This window comes from Sporobolomyces salmoneus, assembly GCF_050403485.1.
Source record: "Sporobolomyces salmoneus JCM6883 DNA, S_salmoneus_JCM6883_v1_ctg31, whole genome shotgun sequence".
Classification (NCBI taxonomy): Eukaryota; Fungi; Basidiomycota; class Microbotryomycetes; order Sporidiobolales; family Sporidiobolaceae; genus Sporobolomyces; species Sporobolomyces salmoneus.
In genome coordinates this window covers 150,065-175,025 of record NW_027481132.1, presented here as the reverse complement: position 1 = coordinate 175,025, position 24,961 = coordinate 150,065, and the positions used below count along the sequence as shown (strand labels likewise).

The window sequence follows — 24,961 nt, the reverse complement described above, 5'->3', positions numbered from 1 at the left end:
CTAGCTCGCAACAGCACAATGGCTAAAAGACAACAAGCACCACCCCCGAGTGACCCCCCTCCAAAACGCCAAACCCGCTCCTCGGGACCGTCTGAACAAAGTCAATCTCTCCCTCTCGGTTCGCGCAGCAACAACAAACTCTTCCAACTCACTGAGACCCTATACACCAAAGACCGTAAGAAGCTCTGGGTTCGTCGTCGACCCAAAATCTCCTCCTTACAAACTCAATCCGTCGCTTTCGACATTTCAGACCACCTCTCCCTCAACGATGATGAACGCAACACCATCGTCCAAGACCTCAAGAGCAAGGTAAGGGAGAGGATCACGGTCGCAGAGGGAGCAGTGGCTGGAAGAGAGTTGAACGAGGATGAATTTGAGTCGGTCGTTCGAAAAGCTGGTGAGGAAGTGGGATTAGGTACCGGAGATGCAAAGAGGGGTTTGACCGTTCCGAAGCTGGAAGAGTCTGTCAATGGCCGTCCGTGGAAAGTAGTAACGGATGGAAGAAGCTTGGGGTCAGTCGATGAAAAGGATTTTCAACTCGGTAAATCAATTAATCTTCATCAGACAATCTCCCCGCCTCCTCCTCACCATTCACTCCAACAGATGTTATCACTAATCAACGTCTCGAAACTTCCGTCCCACCAACCCAACGATCAACCTCGTACGAACGAGCGATCAGCTCATCGAACAACATCGCACTTAGAGGACTTTCACTCCTAACGGCTCTCTCGTCTCTCGCGGCCGACGAACGTCACCCTCGTGCAGATTCTCGTTGGAACGAGACGTTTCTCCTAGAAGTCAACAAGTACCGAAAACCACTCCGCAAGATTATCTATAGTCAGTTCTCTCTCTTTTTCCCTTGTTCCGCCTCACTCACTTTCTATCGAATCTCAGATGATCACGTCAAAATCTCCCTCAGAATCTACTCCTATGGCGCCGAATGTCACTGCCGACTTCGCCAAGCAGGGGTTTTCACCGAAGCGATCTCATTTGGGCCTACAACCGATACCAGGTCGGCCGAGGTCGTGGATATCTATGAGGGTCTTATGGAGCTTCAGGAGAGTGGGGAATTGAGCTGGGAGGAAGTCAAGAGGGCACAGGAGGAATGGAAAGCCGGAATACCGCCTCGTCCCGGCATGAGTGCAGAGGAGGAACTCCGACTAGAATCCAAAGGTTCGCTCGGCTCCTTCTTATCCTATACGTACAGAGTAGTATGGTATAACTGACCATTGTCTCGTTTGGTCGAAAAGCTGAAAGTAGTCCGATGGTCCGTTTCGTCGTTTCACTTTTCATCCGATGTTTAGCTAATTCCTCAATGGTGATTGCGGTCGTCAGTCGGAGCGCGTCAAGAAAAGCGTGAAATCTGCTACCGCTAGAGTCGATCAGTACCGAGGAGCGTCTTTCAAGCATCGAGAAACTCTAACGAAACATATCGTCAGAAAGTACGTCTCGACGGAAGTGGTGAACGACAACGCTGGAGGAGGTACGAAAAAGCAGAGAATGGAAACCATTAGGAATTGTTTGACTGGCGAACCTCTACTATCTCTCCCTGCTTCGGGAACAGTTCGAGAAGTTCGAGAATGGGTTGCGAATTCAGGAGGCAAGTTCCTCCGCCTCTTCTTCACGCTCTTCAGCTTCAATACTTACTTTCCTCTCGGGAACTGTAGGATTGGTTTCAATCGACCACTTTGATCAAATCGTTATCGGTTTAGTCAATGGAGAAGTAATCCCGGTTATGGTTAGTTCTTTGCTTATTCTCTCGCCCCAACCCATACTGAAAACGAATTCTTCTTCTTCAGAACTCAAAGTTGAACCTCGGACCGGTCTCGCTTCAGCTCAATCAGTTCAAATATCGGTACATCTCGCTTCTCCCGATTTCGACGCTTCTCGCTAGACGTAATTGACGCTCTCCTACGCTACCAGCTGGCCGTGCTCTCTTCTCTTATTCATGTTCGCTGGAATATCGATCTCTGACGGAACGAACGGAGTCGTGAACGAGAATGAATCCCTCCTCGAAGCTCACTCTCGCCTCCTCAAACTCTCCAAAGCTTCGTACAAATGTCACCGAATCCCCTGCCCTCGAAATCTTCGAAGCACTCTCCCCGTTGCAAGGATCAAAGACGTTATCTTGGCCAATACACGCATTCTCGAATTACTCGGAGTAAACTTCGCTACTCCTTTACCTAGTGAGTTCCCTGGCTTTCTCGCTTTCCCGCTGACTCTCGTGCTCTGACTGACTGTGTTCTCTCTGCAGCTTTCGACGACTACCTCGAACAAATGGGAATCACGGCGGAAGACTTTGACGAATTTGCGAATGAACAACTTCAACAGATGTCGGATGAGGAGTTTTTGGAGACCGGCGCTCAACTCGATATCGACTCAAATCCTCCTGTTCGACCCGGAGGCAACCTCAACAACGTAATCTCTCCCGGTTTCGAAGAACAGATTCGTAAAGTATCGGAATCACTTGACAGAGGTGACTTTACTTCCAGCTGCCTATCTCTGTTACCTGAATGAGCACTGATTGGCTCTCGATGACGTACACGAGTTCAAAGACAGCTACAACATGGTCTTCAATAAGACGCGAGAGGGAGAAGGATCCGGGATTATTGCGTTGACTAGTCATGGAACTGAGGTTCGTTTCTTCACTTTGCTCACTTCAAATTCACGAACGCTGATCGGTCCTCGTACTGTGAGACAGAGTGTTCATGATCTTTGCCGATTGTTGTTGAAAACGCCCAAGGCCTACCTCCAAAAGAATTTTGGCTGTGGAGGTGAAAACCCTGGTTAGTCATTCTGCTTTCTCCTGATGAGCTTCACTAATCCCTTCTTATGCGTTCGATCGGTAGGGGTCACTGTTTATGCGAATTCAATATGCTTCGTCGCTCATTCAATACTCGTAAAAAGACAATATGGTTCATTCGATGCTTCAACGAAGGTCTTCTTCGTGAGCTGATGTTTCCGCTACTTGTCTGCTCGCTCACCACTGACGATCTCGCTGCTTTTCACAGCACGACCCCATCAACCCGGGACTTCCTCTTGATCTTCCTCCCGATTCAAAACACCCTCTCATGCCATCAATTTCCTCCAACGACCACCCTCAGCATCGACACGGTTGGAAGGCTCAGCTCCCGGTCATCGGAGATCTCACCTTCAAAGGTTGGAGCGCTTCGCGCAACACGATGCGATTGGCCACTGCGGCTTCGAATTTGGGAGACGGGCAAGGAAACTCGACGGAGATCATGCACAATAGGGAATCACTTCGCAAGAGCATCGAGTTCTTCCGAAACATTCCTGAAACAGGTTACGATTCCTTCCTCGAAACCCTCTTCGATCCCAGTCCTGCCGGAAAAACCTTCGTCGACTCAATCCTCGCAGGTGTCAACGACATCGACGCTTCTCGAACCGCCGCTCCCCCTCCCTCTGATGCTGCTAGAACGAAACGTATGGAGAAGGCGAATGCGATGGAAGAAGATGAGGGAGATTAGGACTTTGTTACATTTTTTTCTTCGATGTCTTTCTCACTTTGTCTATAAACTCAATTTCCCACGTCTCGCGAATCTTCCCCTCCTATTCCGTCGCTTTAACCTCAAAGCCATAATCGTCCTGTAGCTCCCATCTCGCTTTTCCCTCTCTTCTGTGCATCCGTTACTTTTACCTTTCTGTCGAGTCGAAGGTGAAGCTTTTGGTAATCCCGATGCCCCAACCCTTCGCTCGGAACGAGTCATCTGCGCAACGGTCCACGACGGTTCGATTCGTCTCTCTCCTGCCTTTACTCGAATTCGAATCTCGCGAACCTCCTGAACAGTCTCGCGAGAGGGAGAGTCAGCCAGTTTCCCCTCTCAGAGATGGTCTCTTAGGCGACGTACACCACCAGAGCATGGTCAGGCTGCTTCCAAATCCCGTCTGCTCGTCAGCCTTCTAGCAGCCTGTTCAGCTCTCTCGCCGTCAGGCTGCAGCAGCGCTGCTTCGCAATTCGCTCGCGGGCTTGCCATCCAATCGTGTGTAGCCTCTAATACTCGCTAGCTGTATCCCTTGATGCCATAGAGCAGAGAAAATGAGATGAAACTTGTTGCAAGACAGAAAATAATAACCGGAGGGATCTCGGAGTCCTTCTCTTCTCCCTTCATCATCATATACGAGCTACTTCACTATTGCCTGATGACATCCTAGTGTGCCGAGAGTATATCGCCTTGAGAACGCAGGAGAGAACGAACTTGGCCTTTTTTCGACAAAACGTAAATAAGCGAGAAATCGGAGTGAAGAACGGGTTGGAAGATCGTCGAATACACTGTACAAATAGACGCATCGGAGAGTCAGATTCTTCGTCGATCGAGAGAGGGAGAAGAGCGTGGAGAGGTAGGTCACTAACCGAGGTCCCTGAAGCACCCGACTCAGCGTTCGACCTCCCGTCTACCTCGAGGAACGCTAAGCAGAAGTCAGGAGACAAAGGCGTTCGACGGAGACCCCACTCTCTCCATTGAATTCGGAACTGACAGATGAGGATTCGAAAGAGGCCTTCCGATTACTCTAGTAGCTGTATAGTCGTGCCAGTAGCTGCTAGGGCTGATCAAGGTGATTCGTGACTGGTCAGGGATCCGCCTGATCGAAGTGGACTGTCTGTGTTGATGAGGTTGAGGTCGATCAATGATGAAGAAGGGGAATCGCGGGCAGTCGGTCTGCACGTCGCAGCTCCAGTTGAGTTGATAGAGGTCGTGGCAGCGTCTTTGTCGAGGTTGATCGCACGGAGCAGGAAGGAGAGGTGAAGAGAGAGAGGAGGAGATGAATCGATTATCGTTTCCCTCTTCAACTTTCTTCACATTGCTCGCGATACATCTACAGCCTTACCGTCTGGTTCATTCAGGTTCAATACACATATGGACGACGACGTGCGCTCTTTCGATCTGTCTGTCCCGCTCCACTTCGGTTTCATCTCTCAGGATTCTCTTCTCTCCGAGTCTCTCACACGCTTTCTCGAGAGGTGGTTCGTGTACGTTCTCTGTCGTTCTTTCGGTACATACGGGTAGCTTAGCTGATCCGGAGTCTTGATCCACAGAAGCGGCCTTTATAGATTCGAAAGTTGAACCGTGAGCCTGAGGGTCGAATGAAGCTCTTCAGGTCAGTGGAGAAGATGGGTTGACCCAGCGCAGAGGTAGAGAAACTATATCAGGACAAGGAAGAGCCGGTGCAGACCAGAAACAGATCAGGGACAAGCAGCAAAAGAGGAACGGCCAAGTAATTTTTTGCGACTCTATCGACTCCTTCGCTAGATACTGATTCGTAGACACTTGATGGTTCAGAGAAGACTCGAAGGAGACCTGGAACTAGAAGTTAGCATCGCTGGTCCGGGGAGGGATAAGAAGGGATTGCTGAAACTCGAAGTTGAGGTCGAGATAGAGGAGAAAACGACGTCGCTCTCGAGAATTCAGGGTCAGTCCTCGCGTCTCTTGACTTCGAAAGGTCACCTAGACTGACTCGAACGATTAATTATAGATCTGATCGATGGCAGAACCATGTTCGACCTTTGTCTCGTCTTCCCGCGAGAAAACCGGAAAACACTCTTCGCAAGCTCGAAAGTTCTCGCCGCGGCTTCTCCTTACTGGAAGGCGCAACTCGCGACCAAGGGGTTCAACGAAAATATGCTTGAGTCGCTCGGCCTCAAAGATGATACGGATGAAGTCGACTCCGACCTCGACAGTGACGAAAACAAAGACGAAACATGCAAGCTTAGCACAATTCCGACTCATCTCCGAACTGTTCCGATCTACGGCTCATCTTACAAGACCTATCACGCACTCCTGACACATCTCTACACGTCACAAGTCAATTTCGCCCCTCTTTCATCTCCCTTCCCCTCACGATCCGCCTACCTATCCACTGTCTCGATCTTTCGCACGCTCACCCCTTCTCTTCCTCCTCCTTGTTCTCCGAAATCTCTCTACATCCTCTCCCATTTCCTTTCGATTCAGGAATTATCGGACCTTGCGCTCAAAGCTTACGTCTCGTCTCTCACGCTCGATAACGCTCTCAATGAACTCTTCTCCAAATTTGTTCAGACGTACGAAGAAATCAGGGAAGAAGTCCTGAAGTGGGTTTGCGAGAAGGACAGATGGGAAGTCTTGAGGAAAAAGGAAAAGGCGAGGGAATGGAGGGAGAGGATAAGGGGAGAAGAAGGGGTCTCGACGGTCGAACTGGAGATACTCTTGAGATTGACCGGGATAGAATGAGGGTTGGACAAGCAGCGGAGAAGGTTTCCGCCGAGCTCAGACGTTGTTTTCTCCGGTTTTGGTTTCAACATTGTCGTCAACAGCAACTGTGTACGAAGTTCCATCGTTCCATCTACATGTTGTCGTATCATATCTTGAGCAGTACATCCACGCCTTGTCGAGGAGAATTCCGTAGGATTGAGCGCTACTTCAGCCGAGGGAGGAGAATGGAAAGTCAAAGTGCATCGTGCTCTTCGTTGTATTGCATTTTACCCCTCCTGTCCCCGAACCTCTTCCTTTCACAACACTATATCAAGCTGAGAGCGGTGGTGACTAAGCAAGAGAGCGTCGCGAAAGCTTTCGTCGCTGAAAGTTTTCTGTCTCGCACAGAGCCACTTCTCGACGTTTCTCCTCGTTGCGCACCGACCACGAGCTTTTATTTTTGTCCCTGTACATCTCTCAAAAGATAGAGAAGGAAACGAGCGAAATCGACAAGCGGTGATCCAAGCGGAGAATCGGAGATGTGTCTCCTCGCTTTGGCCTTCGTTCGCTCTCTCTCCACATGCCGTTACAAGCCAGTTCAGCCCTCACTGATGCAGCAAAAGCTCGCTCGCACCCTTCTTTGGCGAGCTCATTTCGAATATCAACAACAATTTTGTACAACTATTCTTGTCTTCGGTAGCTACTGTCACGCCATGCTCTTGAGGGCCTTGACTTCTCATGCCCCAGTCTATGAACGGATTCAAGATCCAACTCCTCCCATGACTGATTCCGTCGCTAGTCCACCCCTCAACTCTTCAAGAGTTCAAAGGGCTCCGAGGTCGATCCCTTAACCTTGAACGCGATGGAGCCAGTATTCAACGGTGGATATCATCCTTTTTCTCCTCCAAGTTCCACCTCCTCCTCCGATATCGATCTCACCTAGACTTTCGGATCAAAGAATGAAAGCCGAAACCGTTCCTAACTCCTTTTCCCCTTCTCTCTCAATTCCCTCTTCATTCTCTCCTCGGCAGCGTTCCCGACTCTCTCCCTCTTCATCTCGACCTCCTCCTCCAACCCAAACTGCAATTTCTCCCATACTCGTTCCGCTTCGACTTCGTTCAATCGATGAGATTCTTTTGTCGATTCCGAGGAAGACGTTGTCGAGGGCGACCAAGGCTCAAAGTAGGGACTTGATTCGAATGAGGCGACTTCTTTGTTAAGTTGAGAATTGAGAGCTTTGAAATCGTCGTCGCTGATTCGAAAATCCGAGAGGTTAGGAGGCTTGGATTGAGCGAGCGATGAGGACCGACTGAAACTCACTGATCTCCAAACCGATTGTGACTCAACTCGTGCAGTAGAACTCTCCTCACTTCGTTGTAGTTCCTCGTGCCCTCTAGATCGTCCGTCAATAACCTCAACGAAACTTTTTCACCCGCGTTCGTATTCAATCCGAGCAAGGTCGGCTGTAGAATTGGATGGAGTTCCGTCCTATTCTCCCTCAACAAGTTAGGACCGAGAGCACTACCACAGAGGGGATGAGAGCGAGACTTACAAGACTCCAACCGCGAATTTGTGTCGTTTCATGACATCCAGAACCGCTTCATCCTTCGATAACCTCTTCAACATCGCCAGTCGCTTCTCGTAACAAGGTACACTCTTCGGAAACGGTTCCAACTCCCAGAACTTGTAATTCCCTTCGTCTTCATCTCCGAGCGAATGGATTCGGGGGGTTGAAACGGGTTTCGAGAATTGAGATTGAGCTTGATGATGCTGAAACGCGGCTCGCTTCTTCTCCCTCACTCGCTCCGTCTCTTGGAGTGCGTGTAGAGCGTCGGAACGGGGACCGATCAGGAGTAATTTGAGTGGTTTCCCTTCCGACGCTGAAAGCTTGTTCCGTTCGAAGAACTGTTCGATCGTAATTGTTTCCGGATCATCCCATTGCAGTTTCTTCCCCTTAGACAATAGTTTCGCCGTGGAAGTGAGGACGGAGAGCTCTTGTTCGAGCGTGGCGAGGAGGGAAGAGAGAGGGGAGGAAGGGTCGAATGATAGAGGAAGGGTGCGACCAGAGTGATTGATCTCGAAGAGTATTGGGATGATCTGCATGCCGAGTAGGATTGTCGAGAAAGGTAGTGAACGGGAGAAGAGAGAGAGAGAGCTAGCAGGAGCGCGTAATCGCTGGAAGATGAGGGATGACTAAGCAGCGGGGTTACTCGAGTCGCTCATCAGGAATGTTCGTGGTCATCTCGTCGGTATCGTCGTGCTGAACTGAGTGAATGTCGATCATAAATTGAAGAGAGAAGCCTCGAAACTTCCGACGCGTCGAAGTCGGAAACTCTCACTCTCTCTCCCTCACCTACTCGATCGCATACGCCTACACAATAGAAGGATGGCAGACCAACTCCCGGCCCTCCAGGACGATGCTATGCAAGGGCGCACACGTCGGTAAGTACTTCTTTCTCCTCTTCTTCCTCCCATCTCTCGCGAATGTCGCATTCACTGACTCGCTCGATACGCGCGTGTATAGCTTCACCGAGTTCCTTGATCTCGATGCAGGAACAGCCGCCGCTCGCGTACGTCCTCAGCTCCATCACTTCTTCTCACTTTCGAAGCGACGCGTCGAGAAACTGAACTAATCTATACCCGATTGACGAACAGCGTATGAGCATGAACTACAAGAACGCGGTACAAAAGATGGTACAAGCTAAAGAACGGAGGTTGATCATCAACTTGGACGATTTGAGGGATTTCGATCGAGAGTTTTGCGATGGGTGAGCGCTACTTCCGCTCGACCAGTCTGCTCTACTCTGTACTGATGTCGGAGGGAATTGGTGCAGACTGTTGAAAGAGCCGGCATCCTGGCAACCTGCTGCCGACGCGGCTTTGAAAGATACGGCGATTAACGCTTCGACGGATTACGCTGAACACCTCAAGAAGGATACATTCTACGTGGGGTACAAAGGATCGTTCGGAGAGAACCACGCGACTCCGAGGACGTTGAAGAGTGACAAGTTGGGAAAGATGGTTTGTTTGGAAGGAATCGTTACGAGATGTGAGTTTTCCTTTTCACTCACTATCCCTCTTTTATGTCCTTCTCAGCTCACTGACTGACTCGTAACGCTATAGGTAATCTCGTCCGACCGAAAATGCAGCAATCTGTTCACTACTGTCAAACGACGAAAAACTTCCACACTCGAATCTACACCGATCGACTCTCCGCCGCTGCTGCCTCTGGCGCTCCTCCCTCTTCTACGACTTACCCTCAAACCGATGCTGATGGAAACCCTCTCGAAATCGAACATGGGTTGTCGACATTCATGGATCATCAAATGATTGCGATTCAAGAAATGCCCGAACGAGCGCCAGCAGGTCAGCTACCGAGGAGTGTAGAGGTAGTCATGGAGGATGATCTTGTCGATAAATGCAAACCGGGAGATAGGTTACAGATCGTTGGAGCTTATAGGAGTTTGGGAGGAGGAGCGAGTGGAAGTGCTCATTTCAAGTCAGTCTCCCGACGTTCTCACGCTTTCTCGGTTCTGTCTTACTGACGCTTCACTGTCAATAGAACTCTTGTCATCGCGAATCACGTCGTACAGCTCTCTGCGAAATCCGGAGCCGGAATCGCTCAACAAACTCTCTCTGACCACGACATTCGCGAGATTCGACGCATCTCGAAACGCAAAGACTCCTACTCCCTCTTATGGCAATCTCTCGCCCCTTCGATCTATGGTTCCGATCACATCAAACAAGCGATCCTCCTGCTCTTACTCGGAGGAGTCGAGAAGAATCTACCGAACGGAACGCATTTGAGGGGAGATATCAACATTTTGATGGTCGGTGATCCGAGTACGGCGAAGAGTCAGATGTTGAGGTTCGTGTTAAATACGGCTCCTCTCGCGATTGCGACGACAGGACGAGGTTCGAGTGGTGTCGGTTTGACGGCTGCTGTAACGACGGATAAAGAAACTGGTTCGTACTTGCACTCTCCTTGCCTCACTATAGATTGTACTGACACTTGCCTTAATCTCGATCAGGTGAACGACGACTCGAAGCCGGAGCGATGGTTCTCGCCGATCGAGGGGTGGTCTGTATCGACGAATTCGACAAAATGTCCGAAGTTGACCGAGTCGCGATTCACGAAGTCATGGAACAACAAACCGTCACAATCGCGAAAGCCGGTATTCATACCTCTTTGAACGCTCGATGCTCGGTCGTTGCCGCAGCGAATCCGATTTACGGACAATACGACGTTCACAAAGATCCGCACAAGAACATCGCCTTGCCCGATTCGCTGCTGTCTCGTTTCGATCTGTTGTTCGTCGTGACGGATGAAGCGGACGAACAAAGGGATAGGATGATCTCGGAACACGTTTTGAGGATGCATCGTTACGTTCAACCTGGACTCGAACCTGGTTCGTTCTCTAGTTCCTTCCTCTCTCGCTCGGATCGATCGAGACTGATCCCCTCGAATAATACCAGGTGCACCGGCTGTCGATACTCTCGAACAACATCTCTCCGTCGGAACTGATCAACCCGCCGCGAATTCTGCCGAAATCAACGCTTCGCCATTCGAGAAATACAACCCCCTTCTCCACGGTGGAGTCGCTCCGGTCAAATCTTCTCGAGCCGCTTCGGCGAGGAACAAGAACAAGTCGAAAACTCCGGAAGTTTTGACGATCGCGTTCGTGAAAAAGTATATCCAATACGCGAAGAATACGATTCAACCGGTCTTGACGGCGGAAGCGAGCGATGTCATCTCGAAAGCTTGGACGAATCTAAGAAATGACGATGCTGGACCTACGAGGAAACGAGTGAGTTTTTCGAACTATGACTATTTGGCTCGAGCTGACGATCAGGACCTCGAACAACTCTCGTGCAGACTTCACCCATGACGGTTCGAGCCCTCGAAACCCTCATTCGTCTCTCTACCGCTCACGCAAAAGCTCGATTATCTCCCGACGTTCTCGAAGTTGATGCCCTCGCCGCCGAATCGATCCTCCGATACGCCTTGTACAAAGAAGTGATCAAAGTCAACAAGAAGGGAGTTGCTCAAGATGGGAAACGTAGGAAACTCAACAAGAAACGAAAGAACAAACCTCGACGAGACAAGGGAAGCGACGAGGAGAGTTCGAGCGAGGAGGAAGACGACGACGATTCGAGTGACGACGAAGGTGGAGAAGGAGGAAGGATGGAGATGCCGGGACAAGAACGAAGCTCGACCAGGGCGAATCTGGCGAGAGGAGCGAAGAAGGGAGGGAATTTGCAAGAGAACCAAGACGAGGAAGAGCAAGAGGAAGATGAAGACGATCAAGATGCGATGGAAGCCATGGATGAACTCGGAAGGGATATCACTCCTCCTCCAGTCGCGGCGGAACAAGCTCGACAAGTCGAACAAGCTAAAACTCCGGAAGCCTCAGATGAATTGGATCCTCCTCGGTGAGTCTTCTTTCCCTCCTTCCTGTCGAGAGCTTTCTACTAACTCGATCTCGCCGAGTGCACAGCTTCAAGCTATTCCAATCTCGATTGGCCGCCGTTCGAAAACACGACAAGTTCAAAGACACGGATCAATTCACCTTGGGAGAAATCATGGAGACTCTTAACGGAGATTTACCTATCTCCGACTTGTTTGGTTTGGCGGAAGCAGAGAAGTATTTGCAAGTCATGGCGAATCAAGACGATTCGGTCATTACTTACGATGATGGAATTATCGTAAGTCTTTCTCTTCCTCGCTCTCTCAATGGCTCAGATGCTGACCTCATGTATCAACAGTACTTCTAATCGACATCGTCTATCGTCGCGTGTCTCTGGGCTTATTGTTATGGGTAATTTTGACAGAGGGAAATATTCTTGTATTTTCGCTGTAGCTTTCTTCCTTTGCCTCTTTCTTATGTTGTGTCTCCTTGCAAAGGTATCGATATGTGCCGACCTCTTCTTCCGAAGAAGACGCCTGTTGAGGATCGCGAGAGAAGGTGACAATGCGAGAACGCAGTGCGCAGAGCTCGACGAAATTGTTAAACTCCGTTCTGACGTGCTTCCCGCCTTGGAGCTCTGACTCCCCACGCCGTGATTCACTCGGCGTCCTCTTCGTCAAGATAAAGGAGTGATTGGATCGACTCGATGAAGGACCCGAAATGTTGCGCATTGAGAGTAGGATTCGTTCGGAGGACTTTGCAACACTTGGTTCGCATAGTGCTTGGGATAGATCGAATCTTGAGTCATGACGAGGATTACGGGCATACTAGTGAAGCGCAAAGTGTCGAGTCAGTGCCAACAGAAACAGGAAACAGAAAACCCGGAAAAAAAAACTTCAACTTGCGTTTCGTCGATGAGCGCCAACGGCCCGTGTTTGAGTTCACCCGCTAAGATTCCCTCCGAATGCATATAGGTCAGTTCCTACAAGTCGAATGCATATATGTCAGTCTCACGTGCTCGAACCAGGCTCGAGCAGAAGTGCATGTAAGTTAGTCGCTGAGCTCGGTGGTCAAATTCCTCCGGTCAAGCTTCTCTCGTCCCCACCCCCTCAGCTCTTCCACTCACATTCCATCCCCAATACGTTGCCTCTCGCCTCCGTGCCGAACCCCCCATCTTCACTACCTCGCAGTACGGAAGAAGGAAAGACACCGAAAGAAAGAAATCTCACCTTGATCTTCAAAGCCGCTCCGAGGCACGTCGCGTGTTGATACCCTCCTCCCATGATTAGGAGCGACTTGCGAGCTTCGGATCTGCTAGATTGAGTACGATCTAGCCACAGAAGGAGACTCCGAGAGAGAGTGACTCGGATTGCCTCGACGAAGCGGAAAGCAAGCCGACTGGAACAGGGAACATCGTTTTTCGAGCTAGGCAGATGCTTCTGAAGGTGATTAGACAGCCTACAAGTAGGCAAGGAGCAGAAAGCGACTCCGCGCCCTCGGTGAGATGTTGAATCATCTTGATTTCGACCGCGAGCCCAATCAATTCCTTTGATAACTTTCTCCCCCTTCTCTCTCTCCTACCCTCTCGCCCTCAATTTCACCGCTCTCATATCACACCTTCGTTAACGAGTCACCCCACTCTCGATTCTTCTCCCTCGCACGAACCCTCTCGTTCGCCCTTTTCCGAGTCCAGTGATTCACACTTCTCTTCTCTCTCTTGTCCTTACACCGCTTCCACCCCTCTTTCGTGAGTCATCCCTTTCACTTGGACGGTATTCGCGGACACATTACGACACTCGGAACCCGGTGGATCTGTCTGGATCTGCGAGACGGGAGGGGGTTGGAAAGGAGTCGCTCAACTCGATTCGATCGATCTCGTTACCCAGAGCGAGTCGGATCAAGGACATTCGCCAAAACAGCAGCTTGAGTTGGATCAAGACGGCAAAGGTATCTTATCTTGGAAGGAAAGAGCGAGGAGGTCGCGTTTGAAAGGTTTAGGTCGGAGGGGAGGATCAATTACTCGACGACTAGGTATCAGATTGGGACAGGAGTGAGCTGGAACGATAGGCAGACATCGTAAACTATTCACGAGCTGGAGCATACACTCTCTCGTGGGACTCGTTCGGCAGATGGACGCGGGGAGTGAGCAGAAACGGGGAGGGCCCTCGTTCTGTACTTGAGTCCGGAAGAACACTTAGGCATTGGGTAACGAGCGGATACCGTTATTGCTGCACTTGGTCTCCAATACTTTTCGAGACGAGTTGACCAGAATTCGCTGACCACGTCGATTCGCGTTTCTTCCTCTCCCTTTCACGCAGATCTCTCGTTACTATGTAGGTCCTAGCTAGCAGTTCGTTGTGAACAGTAGCTGACGATTCTGCGTTGAACAGGTGCGGTATCTTTGCCTACGCTTCCTTCCTTTGCGAACGGGTGAGTTTTCACTTTCTTTCAACCAACCTCGAGTTATCTCACCTGTTTCGTCTCTATTAGGATCGCCGTTTCGTTCTCGACACCCTTCTTGCTGGTCTCCAACGTATGGAATACCGAGGTTACGACTCGGCAGGACTCGAAGTCGAGGGAGACGAACCTGGACAACCTCTCATCTACAAGTCTGTTGGAAAGGTCTCTTCGCTGAAGGAAATCGTCGATGGTGCTTCGGTTGATATGGGAAAGAACTTCCTTAGTCAAACTTCGATTGCTCACACTCGGTAAAATGCTTTCTTCTCTCTAAACTCGTATTGCTTTCAGCGGAGGCTGACCTGCTTGAGCGACCAGATGGGCTACTCACGGTGTTCCTTCGACTACCAACTGTCACCCTCACATGAGTGACCCCCTGAAGGAGTTCACTGTCGTCCACAATGGTATCATTACCAACTGTCAGTTTTGCTTTCCTTCTCTTGCTTTTCCTTCTCGGTTGTGCTCGAGCTAACCTTTTGATGGTCTCTGTAGACAAGGAACTTCGTCTCGTCCTCGAGAAGCGAGGATACAAGTTCCAAACCGATACCGATACCGAAGTTGCCGCCGTTCTCGCGAAATACCTCTACGACTCGCAAAAGGGCAAACAAATCTCCTTCACTTCCCTTATCAAGAGTGTCATCATGGAACTCGTACGTCTTGTCTATGTCAGCCAGTCGATGTTTTGCCTACTCACTCCCTCTTCGGTGTACAGGAGGGAGCTTTCGCATTCGTTTTCAAATCGGTTCACTACCCCGACGAGGTCGTCATCGCTCGTCGTGGATCGCCCGTTCTCATCGGAGTCAAGACCGAGAGGAAGCTCAAGGTTGACTTCGTCGATGTCGAATTCGCTGGAGCCGCCGACGAGGCTGTTGCCGATGCTCCCAACCCGAACGGCGCCGGATCTGGTCTCCTCAACGTTCCTTCCGCTGCCGCTCAAGGTAAACTCGTCAGGAGTCAATCGAGGGCTTTCTTGAGCGACGACGGTATGCCCCAACCTATCGAATTCTTCATTGCTTCCGACGCTTCGGCCATCGTTGAACACACGAAGCGAGTTCTCTACCTTGAAGATGACGATATCGCTCACATCGCTGAAGGAGGTGAGTCATCCCTGCTAGCAGTACTCGACGAGACGAAACTGATCCGATCTGTTGGCGCAGAATTCCACATTCACCGTCTCCGTCGCGACGATGGAACCGTCTCGACGATCCGTGCGATTGAAACTCTCGAAATCGAACTCGCCGCCATCATGAAGGGACAATTCGACCACTTTATGCAGAAAGAGATCTACGAACAACCTGAATCGGTCGTCAACACGATGCGAGGACGAGTCAACTTTGACACTCACGCCGTCACGCTCGGAGGTCTCAAGGCATACCTCAACGTTATCCGAAGATGTCGACGAATGGTATTCGTCGCTTGCGGTACCTCGTACCACTCGTGTTTGGCTGTAGGCTTCTTCCGTTTTCTTTCCTGTTCTCTCGCTGACTTTCACCTTGATCGTAGACTCGTTCGATCTTTGAAGAACTTACCGAGATCCCTGTCTCGGTCGAACTCGCCTCCGACTTCCTCGACCGCAAGACCCCCATCTTCCGAGACGACGTTTGCGTTTTCGTCTCTCAATCTGGAGAAACTGCCGACACGATCCTCGCGATGCGATACTGTCTCGAACGTGGTGCTTTGAACGTCGGAGTTGTCAACGTTGTCGGTTCTACGATTTCTCGCGAATCTCACTGCGGTATTCACGTCAACGCCGGTCCCGAAATCGGAGTCGCTTCGACCAAGGCTTACACCTCTCAATACATCGCGCTCGTCATGATGGCCGTTCAACTCTCGGAAGATCGACTTTCGATGGCCCCTCGTCGCAACGCTATCATCGACGGTCTCCACGACCTTCCCGGTCAAATCCGTCAAATCCTCCTTGCCGATCGTGAATTCCAAGCTCTCGCCCCTATGCTCGCTCAACAAACCTCGCTCTTGATCATGGGACGAGGATACCAACACGCTACGTGCCTCGAAGCGGCCCTCAAGATCAAGGTGAGTTTTCTTTCTTTCGGTGTCTTTCCTTCTTCCGTACTGCGAGGTAGTGAAGATGGGGGGTTCGGCACGGAGGCGAGAGGCAACGTATTGGGGATGGAATGTGAGTGGAAGAGCTGAGGGGGTGGGGACGAGAGAAGCTTGACCGGAGGAATTTGACCACCGAGCTCAGCGACTAACTTACATGCACTTCTGCTCGAGCCTGGTTCGAGCACGTGAGACTGACATATATGCATTCGACTTGTAGGAACTGACCTATATGCATTCGGAGGGAATCTTAGCGGGTGAACTCAAACACGGGCCGTTGGCGCTCATCGACGAAACGCAAGTTGAAGTTTTTTTTTCCGGGTTTTCTGTTTCCTGTTTCTGTTGACACTGACTCGACACTTTGCGCTTCACTAGTATGCCCGTAATCCTCGTCATGACTCAAGACTCGATCTACCCCAAGGTTCGATCTGCTCTCGAACAAGTCATCGCTCGTAAAGGTGAGTTGCGAACCTCTCTTCCATTCGTCTACTCCGACTGACTTCACCTCCCCCGCTATCAGGTGCACCGATCATCATCGCAAACGATACGGACACTTCGATCGACGACTCTCGTCACGTTATCCGAGTCCCGAAGACGGTCGATGCCCTCCAAGGTCTCCTCAACATTATCCCTCTTCAACTCCTTTCGTACCACATCGCCGTCAGTAAAGGTACGAACGTCGACATGCCTCGTAACCTTGCGAAATCCGTCACCGTCGAGTAAAAGGTTGCGTAGTTAGATTTCTCTTTTCGTTTTTTCAATCTGTTCCCCCTTCTCCCCTCTCGTTCTCAGCTTCCGCTCTCTTTTTTACTACATTCTATACAGACACTCCACTCGCTCTCTCTCCCCTCTCTCTGGTCTTTTCTTGTTTTGTAACGTCGCAAACTCTCGCTCTCTCTCTCACTTTGTCTCCCCTTAGAGTTCCCGCAAAACGCTCGACCCCCTCCTCAATTGAGAGAGAAGTCCGGTAGAGATCCGCGGTGACGTTTTCCTCTCGCTCGCTTGTACTATCACGCTCATCTATCGTACTCTCTACAGATTCCAAGCAAACAAGTCGAAGGAAGAGGTGGAGAAGTTTGACCTTCGAAAAGCTCCAATTCCTGCAGCGCGCTCTCTTTCTCTTCTCTCTCTCTTCATCTTCCACTCTCTTTCTACCTACTTACCGACCCATGTCAACCTCACAAGTGAACACGATACCACATCAGGACAAACTGTTGGCAGCTAGCTACTCGTTGCAGATCAAGAGCGGGAAGGGATCTCGAATTGACCTCGTCTTCAAGATTGGTGAGCCACCTCCCCTCTTCTCCTCCCTCGAACGGTAGGAATACTGGATGGGAGTGCTGACAACTACACGATCGCGTTCTACAGCGAAAGAGCGACACCCAGAGGCGTTCACTCAACTCACTGAATCAGCTCTCAAAGCCGCGAAAACGGCCCTCAACGAACATGGAGCTCTCGTACACACGAGTGGACCGATCAACAAGATCTCGGAAGATGCAATGAAAGGAATCGAAAGTTGGAAACAGAAACAAGTTGAGTTCTTTCTTCTCTTTTCCATGCGAGAGAGAGGCGCATAAAGATGGGATCGATAGCTGACAGACCTCGCCGAACGACGTTAGATGGTAGACGCTCAAGACGATGAACAAGCTGCCGCTCAATACCTCGCACGTGGAGTCAAACCCGGATTCGTCGAGACTCCGAAACCGTCTTCGTCGAAATCTCAAGCTGCGAGCAAAGCTGGTCCTTCTTCGGGTTCTCCCGCTCCACGTCAAACCCCCGAAGTCAAGACCAAGGTCGTGAAAGGAAAGGAGAAGCAAGCGAGTGACGAGGCCGAGGAGAACGAAGAAGAAGCTGAAGGAGGAAAAGGAAAGAAACGAGCGACGAAAGGTGCTGGCGACCTGCGAAGAAGTCGAAAGTCGTCGTCGAAGAACCAGCCGGAGATGGTTCCGGAAAGGCCACGAAGGAGGGAGGAAAGGAGAACAACGGATCCGGACAAGAAATCGAACCGAAGAAGAAACCTCGCCGTCGCACTGGACCTGCCGGACCTGGTATCTCCGGACTCAAACGAGTCGACCTCATCAAGAAGATTCGTGAACTCGAAGAAACGATCTCTGGCGGCAAGGTTGATTCGGATGCGGAATTGAACGATGAAGAATTGAACGAGAATGAGAACGGATCAGATGGAGAAGAGGACGCCGCCCCACTCATGGAGCGAGTCATGGCGAAGAAGAAGAACCAGAATGTCCCCAGCGCACAGAAACCCGAGGCGAAAGGTCCCGATGACTCTGGAGAATTGAGCGAGTTGGAGGAAGATGAACAAGAACACCAAGATCAAATTCCGCCAAAGCTTCTCGCGAGCCGACCCGAACCTCCTCCTTCCCGCTTCTCTCACCAAGTCTCTCCCCCTAGTCTACCTCGCCACGACGGATCCCCTTCGGAAGAGGGAAACCCTCCCATCACTCTCGCTCAACTTTCCTCGCCAGAGACTCGCCTTTCTCTCGTCGTTTCCGGAGGAGCTGGAGGAGCAGTAGCAGGAGGTAGCAAAGTCAAAGATGTCAACTCTCGACCGTCCGGCAGCAAGATTACTCAACGTCGTCGCGAGATCAAGCAAGCTGAGAAAGATGGGGAAGAGCAGGACATGGAACTCGATGACCAGACTCTCGTCGACATCGAAGTAGAAGGAGACGATCAAAAGACGCCTACGTTCGTCAAACCTCACCCAGTCAAGCATTTCGCGAAATTGCTTCAAAAGTGAGATCTTCTCGTTTCGCCTTCCTCTGTCAGTTTCGAGAAGAGCTGACAATCCACTCATCGATTCTGTCTCAGAGTTGCACCTCGTGCGAAAAGTCAACCTCCTACCGTCGATACCAAGTCGCTTCAGGAGCTCACGGCAGCGAAAGAAGAAATCGTCAAGCTCAAGTCGATTCGCGACGAACTCGTACGAGAACGCAACGACGCTACTGAAGACAAAGCGGAACTACGCAGGAAGCTGGAAGAATGTCAACAACAAGTAGAGGAGATGAAGAAAGGAGGTCAAGGTGGAACGGGAAATCCACTCAAGTAAGTCAATCTTTCCTCTCATCTCAGCTAGCGACGAGTTGCTCACCGAGGTTGGCGAATCTTTCACAGCGATACGAAACTACTTCAAGCGGATCAACAAACAATGTAAGCTCGATCATTTCGCTTCTCTCACTTCGCAATTCGTTTTGACGATTCTCATCTCTCAATGGTTTCACCTCTTCTAGCACGGCACTCACTCACGACATTTCCGATCTCGAGACCGAGAAGGAGACTCTCGCACAACAACTCGAACTCCGAGACGCTGATTTCGAAGCACTTTCGTCCGAAGTCACTCAATTGCAAACGATGCTCTCCCAAAACCGAACGTGAGCTCCTGTCTCTTCCGCTCTCTTCAATGTGCCTTGAGGCAGTTTCTGACGCTCGGTGTCGTAGTCTTCTCGAACAAGTCACTGCGGCCAAAGTCGAACTCGAATATGGAGAAAAAGCTAACGCCCTCTCGAACACTCGCCTCGAAGAAAGTCTCCGTATCGCTCAAGAGGATCTTCGTCAAGTTGAAGAAGAAATCAAGAATGAACGCGAAGAGCATGCGAAGGAGTATGGCGCGAGGGGTGAAGAAGTGCAAACAGTCAAAAAGTGAGCTCGTCCCTCCCAGCTTTCGTTCTGGACGATACTGACTAGGTCTGGCCTCATTTGCCTAGCTCTCTCGAGTCCCTTCAACTCGACCTCGTCAACGCGGCGATCTCGTGCAAGATCCCGTTTGTCGACGGTCCTTCTGCAAAATCCCTCGTCGACGACTTCAAGACTCGTCACCTCATTCTCGTCCAACGAAACAACGAACGAGAACGTTCACTCGCTCTCGCTCGCAACCTCCTCGAGGTCCTCGTGCCTCCTAGCAAAGATTCGCCTGCTCCTTCGACTCCACCCTCGACTCTCGAAGAAACCCTCGAACTCTTGTCGGTCAAAGTCAACGACGTCGTTCGTCAATCTCATCAAGTCTCGAAGCTTTCGAACGAGCAAGGATTCATCGAAGCGATCGCGTGAGTGAATCGAAGCCTGCGAAGCTCTCTCACTCGAGCTGACTTTTAGCGCCTCTGTTGGTTCACAGTGACCTCGTCGTCGCATCGGGAGGTGGTCACGTTCCGACGACTTTTGCACAACTTCCAAAAGCTATCGAAGACGTCAAGAACGCTCTCGTAGACAAGAACACCTCGATTTTGCAACTTCAAGCTCGCGTGCAAGCAATTGAAACCGACCTCAACGAAGCGAATCTGTGAGTTCCGCCAATTCTATTGCATCACTCCTTGATCGATTCTCGTTGCTGATTTGCGCTTTGATTTCAGTTCGCACAAAACTCTTGAATCTTCACTCGATCAGATTCAGGGAGAACTCGGAGCTACGAAACAAGAACTTGAGAGGAAAGGTGGAAAGGAGTGAAAAGAAATAGTACTTGGAATCGCTTGACAATGAATGGAACAAATAGGAATACTCGCTTGACTACAGTTTGATTTGGATTAAGGAATGTTAATAGTAGTACTCTCTCTCCTCTCTTTCTCTCTAACAGGTTCAGGTTCTCGCGCTGAGAGAGTCTCTCGCTCGAGTCCGGATAGCGCAGTCGATTCAAAAAGAGAAAACAGCGTGATATTGACATTATTGCAGCAGACGATGATCACGCTCAACCTTTGTTCTGCGGAGAAGAGACGAATCAGAGTCAGTGGAGATCATGAGAGCAAACGCGAGGCAAGACAGACCTTCATTTCACGAAGAACTCCCATCGCTTTGATCGGATCCGAAGTATTCGTCGCCTCTGATGTGAGTCACGAACGGTAATCAGCGTTCATACTCTCGCGAGACGGAAGGAGAGGACTCACTTTGTACAGTGGGTTGATCGGTCCTCATGAAAACGTTATGTTTCTTCTCGTCTCCAATCGTGAATTTCCCCGTCGTGACTTCATTCTCCTTGCAGTATTGTTCCAATTTCTGAATCGCTTCGTTATCAGGTTCAATCTTCTTCGAGAACGCGACGTTGGATGCTGTGTATTCGTGGCCGACGTAGGTGACAGTGTCGTCAGGGAGAGAAGCGAGTTTCTCGTTGAGAGCTACGTGCATCTCTTGGGGTTCTCCTTCGAAGAATCGACCACAACCCGAGACGAATAACGTATCCCTGTCGTGGAAAACGGAACCGACATCAGCCTCGAGGAGGAGAATCTGAAGGCGACCGGAATCTCACCCAGTGAAAACTGCTCGTTGGTTCTTTTCCTTGTCTTCCACAAAGTAGCAGATATGATCTTGAGTACTGTATGATACGCGATGGGTGTCAGTGAGCTCAGATAATTTCCCTCGTGTGCAGACAGGCAGAGAAACTGACTGGCAAGGAGTGAACAAAGCTGTAACATCGAGGTTTCCAATCTTAAACTTGTCGTTGTGTTTAAGCTGAGGAGTCAGGGAAGACAGGGATGAGCTCATGGTCGGCAGGTTATAGGCGACGAGACAGGATGGGAGAGAGAGACTCGACTAACGACATCAGTTACGGCAGAAACGTTTGCTCCTCCAGCATAGACCTTGATTCTCGGATACCTGGAAACGATACTGTCACTCAATCGATACTCCGACGACTGAGCAGAAGAGCGCTTACTTCTTGACCACCTCTTCGTTTCCTCTGGGCGACATCACCTCAAAATCAGCTCCGGGACAACTCTGGGATGACTCGGAACTAGACGCACCCTGCATGATCGTGATGCCCATGAGTCGTCAACAAGAACTCTCCGATCTGTACTTCTTCCTTCTCTGCCGCAGTCTCGAGTTTCGAGGGAGTGTAAGGGTCGACAATCGCGGTTTTTTGCGTCTATCACGATACAGTTTTGAGTGAGCGGCTTTGAAGGGCATTCGGAGGCTCAATGAGAGGCTCACAGCTTCGTCAATGATCAAGTATTGGTAGTTGTCAGACTGTTAGCAAGAAGTGGGGAGAGACCGGAGGAGCGGATCAGCGACTCGGACTACCTGGGTAGTGTGAGTAGGAAGCTCACTCGGCAAGGTACAGGAATAACGCGCATGTTCAACCTGTTCCGAAGGAGGCAGAGAGTAAGGGAGATGAAAGCCGAATGGAGGTGAGTTAACGTCATCGGGCATATAAGAGGGAAGCAGGAACGCACTGAGTAGTAGTAGAGAACGATCTAGTAAGAGCTGAGCGAGATCGAAGAAGAGTGCGAGAGAGCATGAGACAAACGAGGATCGCACAAACTTTCGCAAGGAAGAATCCGGCAAGTCAGGGTTTTTAGAGGATGTGCCGAGCGGGAGTAGTACCCACCATGCACGACACATCGCACTATGCTTCGTCTGATCTGAAGGAAGGGACGAGCGGACATCGTGCGAAGCGAGAACTCCGGGCCGAAGCTCAGTGAGTTGAAATCGGTACCGGACATCATCGATAGCTTGTGATGTCCAGTCTGAACAGCAGACGTAGCGTGTGAAAACCCGAACGGTCTCGCCAGCGTCTGAGAGACCGTGGAGCGAGACGAGGACGTCGCGAATTGGAGATGAGAATTCGAAATCTCCGGGCGAGGAGGATCGATAAACGACTCAACGTGCATCGCAATGTTCCCTATTCAACAATGACGATACTACGAGCGATAGAAGAGAGCATCGTTCCCACCGATCACCTCTGTCCAGCAGAGTTTCGTTCCCGTTCCTCCGCGAAGAAAGACTCGATGTGTTCTTTCGTGATCGACACGCCAGAATCCGCCAGCGGTCGCAAGTAATCTTTGATGCGATCACTGATAGATGTATCGAGAGTCAGGGCGAGACCACTTCGAGCGGAGCGAACAGAAAGACGTACCTCAGACCGGAGAATGCTCGAATCGAATCAAGCGCTTGAGCACGAGGCATCTTGTTCAACAGGTGATCCATGCCGAGATCGAAGGTGGATTTGTCTAGCGAAAAGCAACAAGGCCGTGTCAGTATTGGTAGCTTGGTGCTGGAGAGAAAGCGGGAACGACTCACGAGCTTGTTCATCTTCTGGAGGGGCGTACTCTTCCTCCTCTTCCAACAAGTAAGGGAAATCGTAGAACATGGGTAGGCACTGTCTCCACCCATATCGTTAATCAGCGCAAGTCAAGAGCGCGAAACAAACAGGAACTGAAGAGCTCACAGCTTGACAGCGACACCAAAGTGATTGCCAGTCATTCGCGAGAAAAACATTCACCCTCCCGCCCTCTCGCTCGAGCTTGCGAAGAGGCGTATCGTCCGAAGGCAGAATCGAGGGAGCAGTGCACGAAGTCGAGCTGCTGGATTCCGGTTCCGGTTGAGAAGTGGCCGCTGTTGAGGAAGTCGACGGGATATCGGACGATGTGGAGGTGGACTGAGTAGGCTGGAGGGAAGGTTGGGACGAGGGGGGAGAAGATCCGTCCAGTTTCATCTTCTTCGTCGCTCGCTCATCTTCAGTTTCTCCTTCTGCCTCCCTCTTCGACTCTGTTGCCTCACTCTGTTGCGCTTCAACCTTCTGTTCCTCCTCTGTCGCCCCTGATCCGCCTCCATTAATTACATTAGGCGCCAACATCGTCTCGTTCCCATTTTCATCCTCTTTATCCGATCCTAATTCTCCCGCATCGTTCTCCCTCGACTCCAAGAACTCCTTAGTCACTCCCAACACCCTCTCCTCCTTGTCGATCAACATGACTCCCGAATGATCCCTCCCCGCGTACCGCTCTGCGATTCTCCTCACTCCTTCGTTCCCTTTCACGCATCGTTCGCAGATGACCATATCGAAGTCGTCTTCCGAGAGAGGGGCCGCGTTGTCGTCGCTATGGGTGCCGAAGAGACATTTGTGATGGATCCAATCTTCGCAGACTAGACATTGATACATCGAATCTCTGCGAAACTCTCGAACAACGCGATGTTAGCTCTCGTGCTCGCGCGGAGGGTTCGAGAGCGTTTGGATAGGACTCACGTTTCGGTATGAGGATCGTAAGGTTGACCGCAAAAACAGAACTGTCCCCTGAAATTCGCATCGTACTTGTTTTCCGAATTCACTGGTAAATCTTCCCGAGGAGAGATCGAACAACAGCTTCCAGCTCCCATCTTTTCGGTCCCACAATCACATCGGAAGTGCTATCACATAGTGAGATGGAGTTAGCTGCTGTTCGCAATGGGACTCGAGTTTCGCGATGAAGTTTAGGAAGAGAAAACTCACTCGACGGTTGAACAGTTCGACTAGCTCGTGTTCACTATCCTCACCATTTCAGCATGTTCGTCAGCGTATGCTCAGAAGTATTCGATTCTGCCAGATAAGGGACTTTGGAGGATCCGCAAGCAAACGAGAATCCGAGAAAACGAAATCGAAAAACTGAAAGTGAAACTCACCCATGACAAGCGATCGAGCAGGCCGCACACACAGCTCCATGATTCAAACAAGTCAAACACGCATACAACGGTTGACGAATGTATCCCAAATCGTACGTGCATTCCTTGAACTCGAACGGTAGAGTTTCCCTCGCTTCTTGTTCCAACGCTTCTTGTCCCGCCAGGATATCACTCGCATAGAAATTGTCGTCCGATGAGGGTACGCCTTCTCGGGTTGGCGAGAAGAGGAGAGATTCTCGGTTCAACATTCTTCTGAGAGAGGGAGAGACGGAGAGGAAGAGTGGGGAAGGGAAAGGAGGAGGAAGGGGAACGAGAGGCCGAGTCGGGTACTGGGGGGTGACTATGAATTCCTTCGAAAATGTGCTGAGGGTTCAAGACGCGATTGAGTGATGATGAGAGCGCGTTGACGGGTGCACCGAGAAGTTGATCTAAATTGAACGATTCCTGCTCCCTGTCGAGAGCCTTTTGCGG

General features: G+C 50.6%; 8 protein-coding genes across 8 annotated transcripts; 5 read left to right on the top strand and 3 right to left on the bottom strand.

Moving 5' to 3' along the window:
- Window positions 1-18: 18 nt before the first annotated feature.
- JCM6883_001892 (uncharacterized protein) lies at window positions 19-3,488 on the top strand (the record flags this gene model as incomplete). Its single annotated transcript, XM_076632902.1, has 13 exons — window positions 19-541; window positions 604-837; window positions 895-1,173; window positions 1,251-1,267; window positions 1,336-1,483; window positions 1,668-1,738; window positions 1,800-1,855; window positions 1,924-2,186; window positions 2,255-2,476; window positions 2,556-2,635; window positions 2,702-2,786; window positions 2,850-2,947; window positions 3,012-3,488. The coding sequence occupies 13 exons, from the start codon at window positions 19-21 to the stop codon at window positions 3,486-3,488; spliced, it is 2,553 nt and encodes an 850-aa protein (XP_076487159.1).
- A 2,025-nt stretch (window positions 3,489-5,513) lies between these two features.
- Window positions 5,514-6,227, top strand: JCM6883_001891 (uncharacterized protein; the record flags this gene model as incomplete). The annotated part of the gene is made up of 1 exon (XM_076632901.1): window positions 5,514-6,227. One exon carries the CDS (start codon window positions 5,514-5,516, stop codon window positions 6,225-6,227), a length of 714 nt encoding a protein of 237 aa, XP_076487158.1.
- Window positions 6,228-7,166: 939 nt separating this feature from the next.
- JCM6883_001890 (uncharacterized protein) lies at window positions 7,167-8,291 on the bottom strand (the record flags this gene model as incomplete). Its single annotated transcript, XM_076632900.1, has 3 exons — window positions 7,167-7,440; window positions 7,509-7,676; window positions 7,741-8,291. The coding sequence occupies 3 exons, from the start codon at window positions 8,289-8,291 to the stop codon at window positions 7,167-7,169; spliced, it is 993 nt and encodes a 330-aa protein (XP_076487157.1).
- A 283-nt stretch (window positions 8,292-8,574) lies between these two features.
- MCM3 (MCM DNA helicase complex subunit MCM3) lies at window positions 8,575-11,963 on the top strand (the record flags this gene model as incomplete). The annotated part of the gene is made up of 11 exons (XM_076632899.1): window positions 8,575-8,630; window positions 8,713-8,758; window positions 8,844-8,956; window positions 9,023-9,237; window positions 9,312-9,687; window positions 9,751-10,154; window positions 10,220-10,597; window positions 10,665-10,996; window positions 11,065-11,621; window positions 11,687-11,894; window positions 11,955-11,963. 11 exons carry the CDS (start codon window positions 8,575-8,577, stop codon window positions 11,961-11,963), a joined length of 2,694 nt encoding a protein of 897 aa, XP_076487156.1.
- Window positions 11,964-12,302: 339 nt separating this feature from the next.
- GFA1 (glutamine--fructose-6-phosphate transaminase (isomerizing) GFA1) lies at window positions 12,303-16,837 on the top strand (the record flags this gene model as incomplete). Its single annotated transcript, XM_076632898.1, has 11 exons — window positions 12,303-12,445; window positions 13,987-14,026; window positions 14,087-14,304; window positions 14,372-14,472; window positions 14,546-14,703; window positions 14,766-15,150; window positions 15,211-15,500; window positions 15,557-16,087; window positions 16,335-16,411; window positions 16,490-16,572; window positions 16,635-16,837. The coding sequence occupies 11 exons, from the start codon at window positions 12,303-12,305 to the stop codon at window positions 16,835-16,837; spliced, it is 2,229 nt and encodes a 742-aa protein (XP_076487155.1).
- A 446-nt stretch (window positions 16,838-17,283) lies between these two features.
- Window positions 17,284-20,569, top strand: JCM6883_001887 (uncharacterized protein; the record flags this gene model as incomplete). Its single annotated transcript, XM_076632897.1, has 11 exons — window positions 17,284-17,398; window positions 17,483-17,646; window positions 17,734-18,001; window positions 18,049-18,865; window positions 18,941-19,174; window positions 19,244-19,279; window positions 19,360-19,500; window positions 19,568-19,768; window positions 19,834-20,172; window positions 20,241-20,405; window positions 20,476-20,569. The coding sequence occupies 11 exons, from the start codon at window positions 17,284-17,286 to the stop codon at window positions 20,567-20,569; spliced, it is 2,574 nt and encodes an 857-aa protein (XP_076487154.1).
- A 238-nt stretch (window positions 20,570-20,807) lies between these two features.
- GLO2 (hydroxyacylglutathione hydrolase GLO2) lies at window positions 20,808-22,185 on the bottom strand (the record flags this gene model as incomplete). Its single annotated transcript, XM_076632896.1, has 10 exons — window positions 20,808-20,819; window positions 20,884-20,939; window positions 21,004-21,296; window positions 21,363-21,428; window positions 21,501-21,565; window positions 21,652-21,709; window positions 21,768-21,791; window positions 21,856-21,977; window positions 22,043-22,078; window positions 22,159-22,185. 10 exons carry the CDS (start codon window positions 22,183-22,185, stop codon window positions 20,808-20,810), a joined length of 759 nt encoding a protein of 252 aa, XP_076487153.1.
- A 602-nt stretch (window positions 22,186-22,787) lies between these two features.
- Window positions 22,788-24,738, bottom strand: JCM6883_001885 (uncharacterized protein; the record flags this gene model as incomplete). Its single annotated transcript, XM_076632895.1, has 7 exons — window positions 22,788-22,905; window positions 22,968-23,061; window positions 23,132-23,210; window positions 23,280-24,000; window positions 24,078-24,238; window positions 24,321-24,354; window positions 24,491-24,738. 7 exons carry the CDS (start codon window positions 24,736-24,738, stop codon window positions 22,788-22,790), a joined length of 1,455 nt encoding a protein of 484 aa, XP_076487152.1.
- Between the last annotated feature and the right edge of the window lie 223 nt (window positions 24,739-24,961).